Source organism: Phyllostomus hastatus, unplaced genomic scaffold (assembly GCF_019186645.2).
Source record: "Phyllostomus hastatus isolate PE091 unplaced genomic scaffold, TTU_PhHast_1.1 phas_contig_34, whole genome shotgun sequence".
In the NCBI taxonomy this organism is placed as follows: domain Eukaryota; kingdom Metazoa; phylum Chordata; class Mammalia; order Chiroptera; family Phyllostomidae; genus Phyllostomus; species Phyllostomus hastatus.
This window is the reverse complement of record NW_025333857.1, coordinates 49,581,451-49,599,294: the sequence shown is the minus strand read 5'-3', so window position 1 is coordinate 49,599,294 and position 17,844 is coordinate 49,581,451. Positions and strand designations below refer to the sequence as shown.

Sequence of the window (17,844 nt, the reverse complement as noted above, 5' to 3'; positions counted from 1 at the left end):
ATCTCATGCATTCCGAAGATTTCTCTGAAAGAGAAAATGCAGCATTATGGCTCCTAGTGCAGCCTGAACTGTTAGTGTGTGAATTGGCTCTTGTGAAACAGTCTGCTTTCCCTGACACGAGCAACATCCTTTTCAGGAAAAAAAAATCCTTATAAATTATCCACCTGGGGTTTTACCTCCATTACTTTATTTTCATCCCTGATGAGCCCCGTGGCCATTCTTACATACTCCCCAGAAGGTGGAATTCACAACCAATCAGCATGTAGTCAAGAAAACGGACCGCATCGGGCATTTCCTAGGGAGACTTCAAACAGGGAACCGGTCACAACTTTGGTGGTCGGGGTGGAGGAGCTGTCGCTGCAGACAAGTGCTCACAGAAACAGCCGAGCCCCCTGGGCTGGAGGAACAGAACGGGGAGCAGCGTCGCCCCTGCCTCTGTGATGCCTGGAGTGGGCTGTCATCTCACCTGCCCACTGATTGGCGATGGTTTCTAACGTCCGAGCAGTGTATAAGAATGACCACAGCCACGATTTGGAATGCAGATCAAATACTGGGGACCCAAGCGCACTGGTCTCTGGGGGTCCTGCAACAACGTTGTCTACTGTTCTAGAGAGGCCCCCTTGCCACTGGCCCCTGAGCAGGCGGCCAGGAGTGCCCCTACACTGCCCGGGCAGGGCGGCTGAGGCCCACAGACACCTGCGGTCACCTGGTGCTCCCGCTGCGGCAACCAAGGCAGAAACAAATAGATTTTCCCTTATGCACACTTTCTAATCTCCCATGAATGCTGCTCATTAGCAGAATCTAAATGGAAACCAGCAGGCAGGGGATTTTGGGAAATGTGGTTTCCAGGCTTTGGGCCCCTGCAACACGGGGGTCTAGAGTGAGTGTGGATTGTGTGCAATAGACAGACATCAACTGTCACCGCAGCTAGAGCTGCTGCACTCCATTGCTGTGGGTCAGTCTCACGGATTGCTCTCGAGTGGATGTGAGGGTCCTCAGTCACAGCCCTGGGATCGCACACGGCGGAAGCTTACGGAGAGTCACGGCATTTATATATATGGCATTCAAATAAACTTATCTATTTATATATAAATAAAGAATACGTGTGTGGGAAGGAGAGGAAGAAATCCCTGCTCCAGCTGGGTGGGGTCTGAGAGAGCACAGCCAGCCCGGCCGAGCTGCCCGGCTACGGTGAAGCCGGAGCAGGGTCCGTGCCGCACGGCCTCCCTTCGGAGTCCGCAGCCTCTCCCCGCAGACCCCTTCAGGTGGCAGGAAATAGTCCCAGGGACCTGTGACGGCAAGTGTCTTAGGTTGGGTTACCCAGGAAACAGATTCTGAGACAAAGACCAGTGTACAGGAAGTTTATCAAGGGGTGTTCTCGGGCACAAAACCCAAGAGGGAGGCAGGCAGTGAAGCGGGGTCAGGCAGAGAGGGGCACGCTGGGACGTGATGTAGCTGCAACTGCAGCCCCAGCCACCCCACGGGGCCTCGGGATCCCGAGTGGTCCTGAACCGAGCTGTGGGAGCTAGAACGATGTCCCTTCACACTGACTGTTGAGTGTAGGCTGGCCCCCAGGGAGGAGCATACCCTTAATTGACATCTTTGGGTGCAGGGCAACTCAGCAGCAGCCAGATGTCAGCTGCCGGGTAGTGAGGGCCCTCATCCCGAGGGAGCATCAGGCAGCACACCACGCATCCACTGCTCAGTATGGAACGGAAAGTCCACAGCGGCTCAGGCCACAGTGCTTGGCCACCTCGGCAATGCCCTCTGGGCTGGCGAGAGACAGAATCTGGCCACCACCCTAGCCTAAGCCACCATCACCTCACCTTTGGGCTGCTGGCTGCCGGAAGGCCCCAGCTCCTCTGCTGCCTAGTTTGCCGTGTTGCCATTCATTAACTACCCCACAGCCAGAGCAATCTCCTCAAATGCTAACTCAGATCACCGTACTTACTTGCTTAAGCCCCACCCCTCGGCTCTCGACTGCGCTCCAGAGCCCTATCATGACCTCCAGGTAGAAGGGGATCTGGCCGGCTCACCTCCCTGCTCCCCAGGCTGGCCCTTTCTGCTCCTTTCCCACCCGAGGGTGCGGCTTTCCCTGTGCCTGGAGCTTCTCCTTCTCACCACGCAGGCCTCGGCACCGACATCCCCTCTGCAGTGAGGTCTTTCCCGACCGCACATACACTTGCCCCCCCTCCCAGCCATTCCCTTTTCATTTCCTTCACGCCACTCTTCACTCACTGAAATTATCTTTCTCGTTCATGGGCAGACTTGTTTGGTCTGTTCCTCCTAATCAAATATGAAGCTCTGAAAAAGCTGGAGTCAGCACCTACAAGAGTACCTGGCACAGGGTGGGTAAATATTTGTGCAGCTCTGTGTGAATGGACCACCTTCTCACACGGAGGACCCATAGTGGGCAGAATTTCATGAAAATCACCTGATCAGTGTGTGGGCTTTCCTCGTGTCCAGTCTCAAAGAGGTTGGCCTGGCTGGGATAACGTTCCCTGTCCCATCAGCCATGGTCCGGGTAGCAGAGTCGGCCTCAGCGGTCCAGCCCAGCAGGTGCCACGGTGCCTCCTTCAGGAAAGAATCACAGGACGTGCCTTCCTCAGACGGGGGCTTCACGGAGCTTCTCGGCTTCCTCTCTGGTGCAGACCCTCAGCACAGCCAGTTGCCCACCTGTGTGTGTACTGTGACCCAGCGCCCCGGAGTCCTCGGATCTCCCCCGTGGCAGACCGTGCAGTGTGGTTTGAGAACGCAGTCTCCCGGGCTCCTGGGGGCTGATGTCTCTGCGAGATGAGGACGCCTTGGGTAAAGGTCCAGCAGTTCACCCTTGCACCAGCGGAAATCACTCGACGTGGAGGGTCTCTTCCCAAGGCTTGGAAAGCTTTCTAGGGCTTAAAAAATCTCGTTTATTTCAGCTCTCTTCTATGAAACATTTTTTAATAAAACTGCTACTGCCACTTACGGAGTGCCTGTTGTAGACGGGGTGCGGTGCTAGGTCCCTAACCCAGACCTGGCCTCCCGCACTGCATTACCTGAGAAGTGAAGGAGCTGGGAGGAGCTGTGGCCAGAAAAAAATGGTTATTGTGAGTGAAAACTAGAGTGTGACAGGTCTGACTTCAAAGGTGAACTAATTCATTCTGTTAAAAGGTAAAGGGAGGGGGCGAAGTACAGGGAGATTCTTTCTCTTCCCCACCCCAACCCCACCCCACCCCATACCTCATTCCGTCGAAGCCTTGAATACTGTTCCATATGCTTTCTGCAATAGTTTAACGAGTAAGGATTCTGCAGAATTTGTCCGCATTTTATATCTAGAAGTCTTTGGAATCCTTCAAAGCTCGGCCGGAGATGGGCGAATTAGGTAGACCTCCACCCTTGTCAGACAAAGGAATGTCCTCCTTGGGGGCCGTGTCTGCGTCTCCCCCCCTTCCCATGCAGTGGCCCATTTGCATAAAAATGATCCTTTTTGGAAGGTGTTCTGTGTTTTTCAATCATCCCTAGAAATAAAATCACAGCTCCTGTCTCACCTTACACTGAAGTGTTTTCACACGCCAGGGGATTGCTTACCGGCACCTAAATATAGACTTCGGTGGGCATTGATTTCAAACTGATACTACTCACAGCTGTCTTCAGGATTTCAGAAAGCTGTCAAAGTGGCCTCAGAAGGCGTTTCTTGTCCTGAGAACAGGTTGAGTGATTCTCTCTCTGTGCCGGAGGCCAGAGGGCCTCAGTCTTCGGGTTTCCACCAAAGGGAGATGCTTTCTGGCACTTTCTCCCGAGGTTTCAGCGGGACCTGAATTTGGGCTATTACCCCACAACGTGGGAGAACAGCTGAGATTAAGGCAGTGTGCCTTCGAGACCGCTTCTTCTCCTGGTTTCTCAATATGGAAAGATGATGGGGAGGAATTTAATTCTGGACCAGAAACAACACACTACCGTGAAACAGCACGGTCATTAACATCAAGCTCGGACCTGAACTCCAGCGGCTTACAATGACCTCACATAAAGTGCATCACCTCCCTCAGTCAGTTTCTTGATTTGTAAAATCAGGATTATCCCCCTTTCCACCCAAGCTTGTCGTAAGATCCATTGACATAATGTGTGTCCATTTCCTTGCATGGCTGTAGGAGTTGAGGCGGCCCATAAATTGGCAAGGAGAGACCACAGTTCTCCTTCACGTTCCCAGTGTGTTTTGCTCAGCGTCTGGAACCCTGGCATCAGCCTGCAAAGCAGATGTGCAAATGACATTCATTATCTTTAGCCCCCGGGGTCCCTCACAAAGGTGCTCAGCTGCCTGTGACACTAGTCATGTCACGGGCTCAAGAAGCTTAATTTTGTGCTGCCCCATAGCCCTGTTATAATTGGGGCTGATGTCATCACTCAGGAAGAACTTACAAAAACATGCTCTGCTCTTAATAAGAACTGCTAACCAACCTCCAGCCCCCTTCTGGTCCTCCAGCCAAATCACCTCGGCAAAGCTACACATCCTCACGGGTGGGGCGGGGGCAGTTAGGGCCAGGCTCGATGGACCTCGCCCCGGCCTCTGTCTCGCCAGCACCCCGAAAGACCTTGGTCCGGGTTATCACGGGACATGCGGATGTTTAATGAATAGCGGGGATGACGATGATGATAAGTATCTTGGCTTTAATTCACCTGTGTTCGTTCCATTATGGGTTTTGTGCTCATTAAATTAACCAGATAAAGGGACACAGCCAGTTTAAAAACAATTAGTTTAATTTTGCATCGGTGGCCTGGCAGGACCTAGCAGGAGTCTGTTTTTCCTCTCATATTAATAACTGCATTGTACCGTTAAATGAATTTCAGTGGAGATCTGTAGTGTCTGAGCTAATACAGCATTTCTCTTCTGTTCTTGTTTGTTTTGTTTTGTTTTGTTTTTAGGGTCAAGTTGTGTTCCGGAACGGGGAGAGAATGGGGACCATTAAATTTACTCAATTTCAAGGTAGGCTTTTTGATGCTGCTTCTTTCTACTTGATGAATTCTGTATTCAGGGATATCGTTTTATGCAGTAAAAATACATCAAAAACAAATGGAAGTATGATGTTCCCGGTAAGAGAAATCATCGTCAATAGAAAACGCTTCTCTGTGAAAACATTAGTTTCAACGTATTGAGAATATTTTTTCCCAGCTCTATGACTTCTCAGGCCAATTCAGCCTCCCCACGTGACCCTGAGAGACCCACGGAAGTACGGGGGGTGGGGGCAGTAAGTCAGTTCCAGTATTCTGGGAAACCCTGTGTTGTTTCAGTGTCGGACGACAGAAACTTTCCGACTGTGAGGTTGATGACTGTGAGGTTGACGGAATGGTAAGCGAGCCCATCCAGCCGTCACCCAGCACTGGCCCTGCCGGCGTGTGGCCAGTCCCACCCTCTCCTGACCCACGCTGTCACCCCCACCCCTGTTTGCCGTGACATTGCAAAGCAGCTCCCAGACGTTATCTCATTCCAGTCCATAAATACCGCAGTATGCATTTCTACAAAATAAGGACTTTTTAAAACATAACCACAATACTATTATCACGCTTGAAGCATGTAAGAATTATTAAAATCCTTTCAGTTCCAGTCTATGTTGATTCTCCAATTATCCCAAAAATGTCTCTACAGTTGGTTTGTTGGAGAATCCACCCAAGGTCCTTTCTTTGTATTTGGTTAATGTGTCTCTATAGTTTCTGTTTATCTGTGAGCACCTCACACACAGGCCAGTTATTTATTTTTTTTTAAGAAGCCAAGTCATTTGGACTTTTTACATTCTTTTTTATTTATTGGTTTTAGAGAGAAGAGGGGAGTGGGGAGAGGGAGACAGAGAAAAACATTGACTTGCTGTTCCACTTCTTAATGCATTCATTGGTTGCTGCTTTTACGTGTGCTGATGTGAGATCAAACCCACGACACTGGCACATTGGAACAACACTGCAACCAACTGAGCTACCCGGCCAGGGCTGTTGGACTTCGCTACTGTCAGAGGTGGAAGGGGCTCAGAAATCGCCCCAACCAAGTTTCCTATGTGATGAGGAAGAAACAGAGGTGCAGAGGGGCAGCGGCCTGTCAGAGCCCACAGGGCACCCGTGAGGAGTAGGGCCGGGCACTCCTCAAGGCAGGCACCTCAGTGTGGCTCAGTATGGTCCCTTGCAGGGTCGTTAGCCAAAAGCACTAGACGGGTCATTCATCGCTGCTGTGCTTTTCAGCCCCTGAATGTTTCTGAAAGCCGTGCCTCTGTGTCATCTCACTCTGAGCAGATCCCAAAGTCATCCAGGGGAAAGCAAGAAATGAAATCGGGTTACTCAGATTCATTCAGACATATCCCCACTGGATTCAGATCAATCAAGGGAGGTGTCCTTGGCCACTATCGCTCTGTAATGCAATCTTGTAGATTTACCCATTTGTCTTCCCACGGCAGGTAATTGAAACGCATGTCAGCTCTCTGGCGTGCACAAAAGATGTAATTTTAGGCAAACGTAATTATTTTCCCATTTGTTAAGTCTTACTTTTTCACTGGTTGAAGCAAGTAAGCATCTTGGCAAAGATATTTACTTTTTTTTTGAGTGATTGCAACTAAATTCTCTTATTACCTTTACAGGTCTCAAATTATATGATTCTAGGGCAATATTTTGTAAAATATTGATTGGCCAATCACAGCTATAAGCGCATGCCAATTTTACTGCCTTTTCTTCCCCCGATGTTAGGATTAGACACCAAATCCAGTGCCTGCTTTTAGGCACTGATTAGGAGAGCACTGTAACAGATAGTAACTGGGGCAGGTCTGGGTCCCCTGAGTTAAGTCGCTATAGTACATCAGGCAAGTGACCTCGCCTCTCTGAGCATTGATGTCCTCATCTGTCGAGTAAGAAGAGGGTAATCCTACTTATCTTCCTGGGATCTGGGAGGAACTAGATGAGATCATACAGAGAAATATGTGCATGTATTTCTTGCTCAGCAAGTAGCAGCAATTATGATTAACACCTTGTCAAAAACGATGACACTTTTCTGGGGCAAATCCAGATTTCCTTGGTGAGTTGTAACCCCATTGATGCCTTCTTGTCCACCTACCCTACAGCTGATACCCACAGGTAATGATATATGCAGGCTGTCGGAGGGACAGGGCCTTAGAGATGACCTTGTCTCACTACTTCATGGGATAAATGGGGAAACTGGGGTCCCAGGAAGGGAGGTGCCCCCCAGGGACACGCAGCTGATCAGTGGCAGTGCCAGCCACTGCCCGAGTTCTCCCTTCACCACATTTGCGTTCAGCCTTTACCAGCTGTCAGAGCTGGGCCTGGCAGATACTCCTATTTGCATGGTTTCCAAACAGACATGGATCCTGGCAGCAGAGGGATGCTGTGCGCAGGGCATGTTCAGATCAGCACCATAGTTATCCAAACCCATGGGGTTGCAGAGGAGCCTTGTCTGCCAGGGTGGAGGAATATTGCACGGGCCCTGTAAGCCAGAAGGGCTTCCGGTTATCATCTCATGTCGTGGAGGGGAAGGAAACAGAGGCCCAGACAGGAGAACGGACTTGCTTGGGGTGGGCCCTGACTTGCCGTGAGATGGTGAGGTCATTCCTTCTCTCTGGGTTCCCGCTTCCCCTCCAAGGGGAGCTGACCCCGACTCTGTCTTCTGGGACCTTCCAGAAATTATCCAGAAGGTAGGTCTGCACCCACCCCAGGGGTTACCAGCTCCTAAATCTCCTCATGCCATTGGCCTTGCAAAAGGCTTCTCAGTGGAGTCACCATGTGATTTTCTGCCATGTCCTTCACACTGCCTGTCCCCCTGTTTGTTTCTCTCTCCCTTGCCTCCTGCCCTCTTATTTAGAGGGGACAGTGGATAGCAGGGCTCACAACAGAGCTGACTGACAGACAGAGCCAGCCCCAGCATGGGGGGCTCCTTTTGCAAGATCTGCTCCTGAGCAAGTCACTTCATGTCCCTAAGTCTCAGCCTTCTCCTGTGGACAGTGCCTGCCTCCTGGGGCTGGTTTAAGGGCCAATCTAGTTCTGGGAAGCTACTCACGTTACCAGCATGCTGCCTGGCTCCTGACTGGCTCTTGGTAAATGCGTACTGAATTAGTGAGTGATACAGCTTGTTCAGGTTTAAGAACATCTTCATCTACTCATGGTTTCCCATGACGTAAGTCAAGGCAGACTGTGTGGTAAACAGCAGTTAGCCTTGACAATAGAAATGTGAACTGAAGCAAATTCACGATGTTGTTCCAGGCTGGAAGAACTACATTTTGCAAACTTAGGAGCGTCAGATAAACAGAACCATTCTAAAGTAATGTGCCAGGCCTAACCCCATGGATCCTCTTGAGACTGAGGCATTTTTTAATCCAGAGAGGATTTTAGAGCCCTAAGAATGGCCTTCCTCATCCTCAGTTTCCCTCCGTTTACTCCATCTGTTCCCAAGGGTTCCCAGAGCCTTTACTCCCTGTCAGGACAGTCCTAGGGGCCAGGTGTGGTAGATGCCATCCAGTGGCCCACCCATAGCTCCAGAGCATCCCCGGTTCCAGAATAAGCATCTTACTAAGAGCTCCTGCAGCTCTCACCCAGCTCAAGGAGCAGGCCAGATGTCCAGGGAGTTAACGCTTTCAGGGCCCGCCCTGAGCCAGGGATGGATGGGAAATGGAGGCCAGATCTGTCCCCAGATACTGGCTGAAGACAACCCCAATAGGATTGTGCCCCAGTTGCCTTCCCGGAAACCTGCTCATTAAGGCGCCTTGTACCGGCTCCCTGCTCTTCCCTGTCTCCTCTCCCAGAACCCCTACCAGTGTGTCCTAGAATGCCCTTCCAGACAAATTACATGCATTCTCACCCTTGTCTTGGGCACTATTCATGGGTAGAACCAAGGGTGCTACCCATGGCTCTAGGTAAGACAGGTGTCATCCTGTTGACCACACACTTTGAGCGTAGTGGGGCTAGCCTAAACCCCCTTTTTGACTCCAAGTTCAGAGCACCTCCCCCATGTCATCGCTGACTTCCCCTAAACCACGTTAGATGAGGATGAATGTGAGAGAACCGGCTTTTTTTTTCTTCCTTGTGAAAAGAAAGAATTCATGTTACTGCCAAAGTCTAAACATGGCTCAGAATTTGCAGCAGGGAAGGAAGTTGAGTGAAGCCATGATTAGAGGCTTGTTTGTGCCGTTCGTCGTGAAGTCGCCGCATCTGCGCTCTCACGCGCCGTCCCCGCCTTCATCAGGCCTGTTTGTAAGCACCGCGGTGAGCGATGATGATGTGCTTGAATTGCATGCCGCTTCTGTGCAGCATAAAAGACCCAGACTTCGGAATTTTGAGGTTCGGCACCTGATCTGAAGGGATGGGGTCTTCCACCGCTCTAACAACATAATCGTCGTTCAGAACGCACCTAGCGAAGTGTCGGCCCGTCCTCCCCGTTTGCAGGCGTTAATTGCCGTGTGGTCTTCAGGGCAACAGATACGGTTCTATTCAGTGCAAATCTCCTGATCGTCTGCCAGGCACTTTTTACCCAGTCCTCCGGGGGAAGTCAAGTTGAATGAGAAAGGCTCCTTGCCCTCCCACGCCCACCGGCGGCTTCATAATCTCTCTGGCCAAGTGCCAGCTCCTCTGAAAGCAGGAAGATAATTTCCCAGATCCTACTAGAAAACTTTCAGTGCTAGTTCGACCCCAGTTTGGGACTCTGAGGCTGATTTTTAATATCACTTTCCTCTGTCAAGGCGTGTGTTGTGGCCCCCTTCACCGAGCCGTGCACCTGGGAAGGCCACTTTGTCGACTGCCGCTCACCTTGATCTGACTGGAGTGGAGACGTAGCCCGTCAAAGTGCAGGAGGCACTGGCAGGGATGTGGGTCGGCAGGAACACGAAGACACGTGAATGTGGGTTCTTTCGGGCGGAAAGCCTCACCCTGACCTTGACACCTCCCAGCCCTCGTGATCCAGGGCTTACCTGTCAGGAAGCCCAAGGAAGTGACTCCAAAGGCAGAATTATTTAGCAGACCTTGCGTCCCACTGAGCCTTAGATGCTCCCTGTTGAAGGGAGCCCTATCTCTCCTTTATAGTATTAGCTCTGCCTGAATGCTTCCGGTGATGGAGAATTCATCTCCTATCATGTAGAAAGGATGTGAGCTTTGAAGCAGGCATGTCTAATTGTCAGCAGCTAGGCACTGTGGCTTAATTTCTCAGAGCCGTCATTTCAGTATTTATTTAAAAATAGTGAAATACAAGGTGATCATTTTCCTCGCCTTGAAGGGGACAGCGAAAATTCAATGTCACGAGGCTGTGAATGTTCCTGGCTTGGTGACTGTCACCAAGCAGGGCTGTGCAACTGCTGGCTTCCTTCTTCTCTCCTGGGCACCCTTGACAATGACCCCAGATGTACCACTTGCCAGAATTTTGTGAGAAAAGTACAATCTTGCTTCCCTAGGATACACGTCATACTTTATATGATATCACTAGTACACAAGAGCTCCTCCTGTTTGTCTATACCCTTCTGTATCATCACACCCTGTCCCTCCCTCCCTTAATGAACGGCAGATGCTCTGAGTGTTTAATACATATGTTGTGTTTGCATGTGTTTTTACAAAATGTAGTATATTACTGTCTTTTGTGTATGTACAGGGTCCAGCACAAATAATGCCCCTTTCTTATTACAAAATCATGAGCATGTAACTCTGTAACATAACAATATCATCCTCAAGCGCAGCACATGACCTTTTAGGTGAAATGTTCAAGTTAAAACTATGAATGGTCACATCCACGTTATTACCCCAGCAACCACACTCAAGCAGGCTTCACTTCTGCTGGACCCTGTATTTTGAATTTATGCCAGTGCGACCCAATTACATATCTGTCCTGTTTGTTGTTTCCCCCCACTCAGCACTTTGTTCTCTAAGATGCCTCCTCATTCCTGGGTGCGCACCCAGCCCGTGGCTTCCACTGCTCAGCCCATGGGGCGTACCCCCTGCACCCACCCACTCTCCCAACAACAGACACCCAGCTCACCTCACCTGTCTGCCTCCACAAATAATGAGGGTCCTTCTACGTGCCCCTTATGGACCCAACTGGGCAGAGTTGCTGGGTCGGAAGGTATGTGGACACCAAACATGCCAAAACCCTCCAGGTCTGTTTCAGTGCCCGTCTCCACTCCCACCGGGGCGGGGACTCCTGTGTCCCCACCTCCCACCGGCACCTGGTGTTCCCAGATCTCTCCCTGATGCCAGTCTGCAGGTATAAAGTAGTATCATGTTGTGGTTTCACATATTATTTCATTGCTTACTAATGGTCTGGGCATTCCTTCCTGTGGTTGTCAGACGTATGTTCACCGTCTGCTCTGATCCTTTGACCCCTGTTATTTTGGGGGCACTATATTTTCCTTGTTGATTTGCAAGAATTTTTTTCTTTTTTATATAATCTAGGTATCAGTCCCTCGTTAGAATTTAAGCTTTGCAAACATTTTCCCCATTTGGTCACTTGTCTATAAACTTTAAGTCCTTGTTGAACAAAAATTCTCAGTTTTGATGTGGTTACATTCTTGTTGGTTAGGGTCCTATGGTTTGGGATTTTGAAGTTGCTAAACAATATCTCCTGGCACCTGCATGGCAGGTGCTGGCTGGGCACAGAGGGTGCTGTCTCCAGGAGCCCTGGGCACAGTTAGGAGCAGACTCAGGACCCCACCTGCGGGTGTGATACCTGAGGGCATTTAGAGGAGGGGCATTTGGCTCCACCTACCAGGTTCTAGGAAGGCTGCCTGGGAAAGGTGGCATCTGAGATGCGCTCTGGAAGACTAGTGACAGGTAGCAAGAAGAAGAGAAAAGAGGTGTTCTAGGGGCAGATGGCCTGTTGTATTCATCTGTGTCCGGTGTCCCCTCGGGCGCTTAGCTTTGCCCTTGGGCCAGTCTGAGTGAGTGAATGGACACACCTGTCCTTAGCCAGCATCCCCTTGGCCTGAAAAAAATATCTCAAAACAACAGTCAGTGAAGTTAACTTACTAAAATTGTGGCAGGGGCACGTTGTCTGGGGAGACAGACACGGCGTGTGAGGGCCCAGGTCAAGGGAGCTCACGTCCCTCTCTGCTCGGTGCTGCTTCGGTCTGCTTCCACCCCAGGGAGAGGAGCGACCCTGTGGGTTCTCTCCCCAGGGACCTCACTGGGGCAGGGAAGGGCTTCCTGAGGAATGGCAGGCCGTCCTGGCAAAGAGCAGAATCAAGGCCTGAAATTGCCGCGTTCCCACCTCTGAAGAACCGCCAGGAACGGGAGCTGATGTTTATGCGAGGCCTCTAGGCAGAGCCAGGACCTGTGAGGGGAAGCCTTGAGGAATAGCTTTCAGCTTCAAATGACAGAGACCCTTCAAAGCAGCAGCAGAATCATCAGACAAGAGTTGGAAGCTGCAGCGATCTTCCCATGCAGCCGTCTCGCTGGAGCAAGACCCAGGCAGGCGCCGGCCCTGCCCAGGGCCCCTCACAGAGCGGATGGCAAAGCTAAGATGAGCTCCAAGCGTCTGTCTTCCAGTCAGAGCTCTTTCTACCTGAATTTAGGAGGGCTTTTTGTGGGGGGAGGGGATGTCCTAGAATGGAGTAATCTTATAGCATCTTTGATTTCCACTGAGCCAAGAGCAAGATCATCTTTTGTGTTAAACCTCAGAGTCATACACTGAGTCTATTTGTTTGCAAGAATGATTAAACCCTGAAGTACGCATACAGCTCTCTCAGTTCAGATGTAGAGCCAACTGGGGACCAGTAGGCATTTGGGAGTGAGGAGAGTAGAGCCCCTGCAGCGGGATGCGGGGACCCAGCCGAACAGGAGGTTGGAGACCCTGCAACTGGCTCTCCCACCGGGGCTGCTGCAGGGCCAGTGGGAGGCAGCGTCCCCCTGTGATGACAGCCATTTCCCAGCCACCTCGTGGGTGCCAGTGAGTATTCTCGCACTGGACTTCTTTATAGCAGTCAAATCCTCACCAGTGGGACCTGCCATCCGAATCCGAGGTCTGAAGTAGTGCACCTTTTAAAAGAGAACACTCCTTGTTTGCCCACAAGGAGCCAGTGCTGTTCTGTGGGACAGGGAGCCCTCGGTTTCTCGGTATTTTTAGCCTCTGAGAACAAACAGAAAGTATCGCTTGAAGAGCCCTCAGCATAATCCGGTGGTTCTCAGCTCTCGCGTGCCTTAGGGTCCACTTAGGGGGCTTTTAAAAATACCGCCACCCAGGATCTAGCCTCAGGGGTTCTGATATCACAGGTCCACACCGGGACCAGTCATCTCTGTTTTCTAGAAGTTCCCCAGGTCACGCTAGGGCCTGGCCGGAGCTGAGAGCCACTGGGACCCCTGCAGTGCAGCTTGCAGGCGGAGAGACTGAGTCCCAGAGACAGAGAATCCTCTGTCCGGGCCACACAGTGAGTCAGGGACAACCTGCAGCAGAGCGCGTGGGGCAGGTCGGTCTGAAGTGACAGTCCCCGGGCTGCAGCCCCCCTCCCTCTGCCTGATACCCCCACCTCCCGACCCCCAGTGGAGCTTTCTGTCTGCCTGTAAATCCCCCGGTCCACAGTCCGCAGGCCAGTCTGTATGCAAGTGGGCAGTTAGCATTGTTTGTACAATGGAGTTAGCAAGCAGCGAAGAAGTTGGAAGTTGGAGGTGCCGGGCGCCTATCATAGTCACCACCCCCTGGGGCTGTGGGGGATGGAAGAACACGGGGAACACCGTTTGTCTGCCTTCAGACCCGGGAGGGGCTCTAGGCAGGGTGCAGGGGGCGGGACTCTATGCTGCCTGGACGTCAGCAGCAGGAATCACAAGGCCTGGGCACACCTAGGGCATTGCTCCAACACGGGGGCCATCACCCAGTGCCCTGAGCTCACAGAGAATGAGGTGCTGGATGGGGAGACTCTGGGAAGGCTTCCTGGAAGAGGTGGATGAAGTTTGGACATGTTGGTGTGGCAGAGGGAGGAGAAAGCCCTCTTCCAAGCAGAGGGACCATTGTGGGGAACCAGTAGCAGTAAGAAAACATGCAGAGTGTTTGGGGACCTAGCAAGTAGTCCGCAGTGACTTTTATCATGACTCCAATAACTCTAATTTATTGAACACTTACTATTAGTTAGGCCCAAGCCAGAAATTGCCTTTATTTTCCTCTCTTACTCTCATAGCCACCCTGAAAGTTATAGCCACCTGCTCACAGGGAGCAAGCTGGGAGGGAAACATTGTCTGCAGGTGGGAATGATGTTTACCTCCCTGGTAGGGCTGGGCGGGGCTGCAGTCACTGCACTGCAAGGTCAGAGATAATGAATTTTTCTTAATCTCTGTATCTCCTGACTCCAGCACAGATGTCCAAGGCATCCTTGGTCAAGGATGAGGAAATAACCTCATCTTCCACCACCTACACTGATATTTTTGAGGGGTTGTTTCTTATGAAATATCTCAGGCTGGGCCTGGCGTGCAGTAGGCACTCTGTAAATGTGGGCTGAATGGCCGGTAGCCCTGTTCAGTATGGGTGGGCAAAGTGCTCCCAATTCAGAACTACAGGACCCAAGTTCAGGCGCCCACTTGGTTGGTGCCCAGCACACGGCCCTGAGCATGCATTTAACTTATGCGAGGCTCCTGCCTCATCTACAGACTGGGGTGAATTATACCCAACACACGGTTTGCTACGAGCCCTTAAATGCAAGGTGTGAGGCTCCCGTGAGCCTCCAGGCACCGCCTCCAGGGAGAGATTATGGTGATTATGGTCACGGTGGGAAGCTGCGTATTATCTTGGTGCCAGGGGACCTGCAGCAGGGCCTGTGAGTCAGAGGGGTGGGCTGTGCGGCTGGGGGCGAGGCGGGGGCCAGCCACACCACTTCCCGGCTCCGATGATTTATTCTGATCAGCCTGAATATTTCATGCGCTGCCTCCCCACACCAAATAAATAAATCAGGGCCTCCTGTTTGGGGTGGGGGTGAGGGAGAACAAGAGCTGTGGAGACTGAGACTTCAAAAAGGCCCGAGCCAGAATGCTGGAGGTCCCAGCGGGGTCTGCTAATGTGACATTTAGGAACTGGGGGACCCAGGTAAGCGACAGCCGCCAGCACAGTGTGATTCCCCCCCTTTTGGTGGGGAGACCTTTGCGGGAGAAGGAAGTGACTTTTATAGCCCTGTTTTCCACCCCACTGTCAGCGGAATGCAGGCAGAAGGGTGGCCAGCCAATGGGATTCCTGGTTCCGTTTCCTGAATGTTTTTAAGGGGCCAGCAGGGCACCTGCATTTCCCTTGGAGCCAGAGCCACACCGGCAGTTCCTCTGGGTGCATGTTGCTTTATGACCTCTGGGCACTTTGAGGACCAGGGTCTGCAGCTCCGGGGACCCGCCTGTCCTGCGGGTGGGCATTCCTCTCTGCAGTTAATACACTCAGGAGGCACAGGGGCCCGTGGAGTGGTCAGCTCCACTCGGAACTGTCCCCTCTCAGGGGCCCCATCAAGGCAGCCCCATGGCAGGGAAGAGTCCTTGCTTTGACCCTGGACTCAGGTCCTAGTGTCGGCGGGACCCTGGGCACAGCCACAACTGCCCAAGCCTCTGTTTCCTCGTCTGTAAAGTGGGACTGAAGCCACCTACTCCACCCAACTGTGAGGACTAAAAAATGGCGTAGGAAACTCCTAGCCTAGATCCAGGCACACCGTGGGGCTCAGTGAATCCCCTCAGTCCCTTCTTGCCCACTCCCCACCCCTGTCAAAGCCTGCTCTGCCCTGGGGGCTCCTTCCCCTGCTCCCACACATGTCCCCTTTGGTCCTCTGCCTCTAACCCCGCCTCTCCCTGGATCTGCTTTACCTGTGGTTTCCAACATCCCCCAATGCCAAATCCCCTGACCCTCTGCTCAAGGGGCTTATTGTCCCAGCCTCTTGGTGGCGTGTTGCATTGCTGGCCAGCTCCATGGTGAAACTGTCCCTTTCTTTGGCTTCTACGATGCCCACTCTGCTAGTGTCCTGGCCACTTCTTCCCAGTGTCCCCCCGAGGCTGGTGCTCTCCAGTAGAATGTCTGTGGTCCTCTTCACTTTTCCCTGGGCCTGTCCGTGGCAGTGCCCTTGCTGCCCTCTGCTCCAACTCCCAGTTACCTGCTGATGGCCTCATGTCCCTCTCCTCAGCCCAGAGTCAAGGGCATCTCCACCCTGATGGTCCATAGGTGCCTCAGGCCCAGCACGTTCAAATGGGAACTTACCATCTTTCTGCATTAGTTGCTCTCCTCCTGGCTTCTCTGTTTGGGGAATGGCATCCGGGCCTCCCAGGCACTCACTTCACTCCCCTGCTCCCCATCTTTCCCACCCACTGATCACTCAGGTGTCCACATTTTACATGGGAAAAAAGAAACCATTGTCAAAGCTAATTACTAGCTCTGTTCCTCCTGCCACCACCCTGGTCCAGAATAGTACCTAGGATGAAGGTAAATTCGAATGTATCACCTGGTCTAAAAATACACCCGCACAAGTACACACACAGGAAACTCCGTGCCCGGCATGACAGCAGAGCAGCGTGTCCTCTGAACAATGCTCACGCCGCCTCAGAGTGCATCACAGAGATAAACTGTGCAGACTGAAGGCGGCAATGGTCTCCTCCGCGAGCCGCTGCCCAGATCACACCTGAAGTGCGCTGGTCGGCCCTCAGGTCTGCACTGCATCAGACCAACAGTGACATTGTGGAGCGTGGCCCGAGGAAGGGCCTGAGTGGGGTGGGAGGCAGAAGTGATGTTCAGTAAGGGGGTGGGGGCTCGTGTCAGGGGGTGGTCTGTCTTTGTCTTCAAGCTCAAGGGCTGCCCTGGGGCAGAGGGATCAGAGACTGTCTGTGTGGCCCCAGAGGGCAGAGTTAGATGGCAGGGGAGTGTTACCGAGCAGCCGCTCAGCTCAGTGACCAGGAAGGACTGGGTAACGGGCAGAGAATCCAATTATGGGGGCGTGGGCTCCCCATCTGTACACGCACAGCAAAGGACAGACAAGCAGTTGACGAGACAGAGTGAGACAGTGTTTGTTCCGGCCTAGGTCAGGTCAGAAGTTTTATGATTCTACCTGGGGGCCGGAAAGGCCTGCAAGAATGTTGTCGGGGCCCGTAGGGAGACCCAGAGCCCCCAGACAGACACAAAGACGGGGCTCGGGTCTAACCAGCCCCTCTCTGTTGCTCCCCACAGACAGCAGGGAGGTGAAGGTGGGCGAGTACAACGCTGTGGCCGACACACTGGAGATCATCAATGACACCATTAGATTCCAAGGTAAGGTGGGTGGGCTTCTTGGAGGAGGGGGTCTGCTCAATTGCTCCCAAGCCTGGATATTATCTGAGGGTTAAGGATAAGCTCTGAGTCCCTGGTTTTGTGGGAAGGAGGGAACATCCTCTCTCTCAGCACATAACTCACTCTCTGAGCACAGGGTCCGCATCGCTCACGTGGGAGCTGGATCCCAGCTCCTGGGGTGGGTCGCTGGAGTTTGTATGAGTGCTGGCTGTCACCAAGGCATCTGTGTTAAACCAGAGGATGGCCAGAAGCAATTCTTTCTAAACATGGTCCAGCTAAATCTAGCTCTGTCTCTTCCCCTGGGAAAGGACTTGGTTGGGTTGGTAATAAGACCTCTCCACATGGTACTCTTCCCTCTTCAGATTCCTCAGCTGAAGAACTCCTCCTCAGCTTCTAGAACCAGATCAAATAACACCTCTTCTGTGCAGGCTTCCCTGATTGCCCCCAAGTGGGCTAATGGCTCCCTTCTCTTGGCTTTCACAGATTTTTTTTCTCTGCCTTTACCATGGCCACTCTCACTCTGTATTGAAATTTCTAGATTGTTGGACCATGAGCTTTCTGACTGGAACCAGTTTGGTTTTAAATTCCAGGTGCCAGCCCAGGGTCTGGCACATGTTGGATATTCAGTGATATTTTAGGAA

At 52.1% G+C, this 17,844-nt stretch overlaps 1 protein-coding gene across 1 annotated transcript in view; it reads left to right on the top strand.

Moving 5' to 3' along the window:
* The window catches only part of GABBR2 (gamma-aminobutyric acid type B receptor subunit 2), a 329,379-nt gene that overhangs the window by 231,629 nt on the left and 79,906 nt on the right, over positions 1-17,844 (top strand). Inside the window, exons 8-9 of the mRNA XM_045840918.1 lie at positions 4,900-4,960; positions 17,105-17,185. Of these exons, the coding sequence (XP_045696874.1) occupies positions 4,900-4,960; positions 17,105-17,185 (142 nt within the window). The remainder of the gene's footprint in view (positions 1-4,899; positions 4,961-17,104; positions 17,186-17,844) is intronic.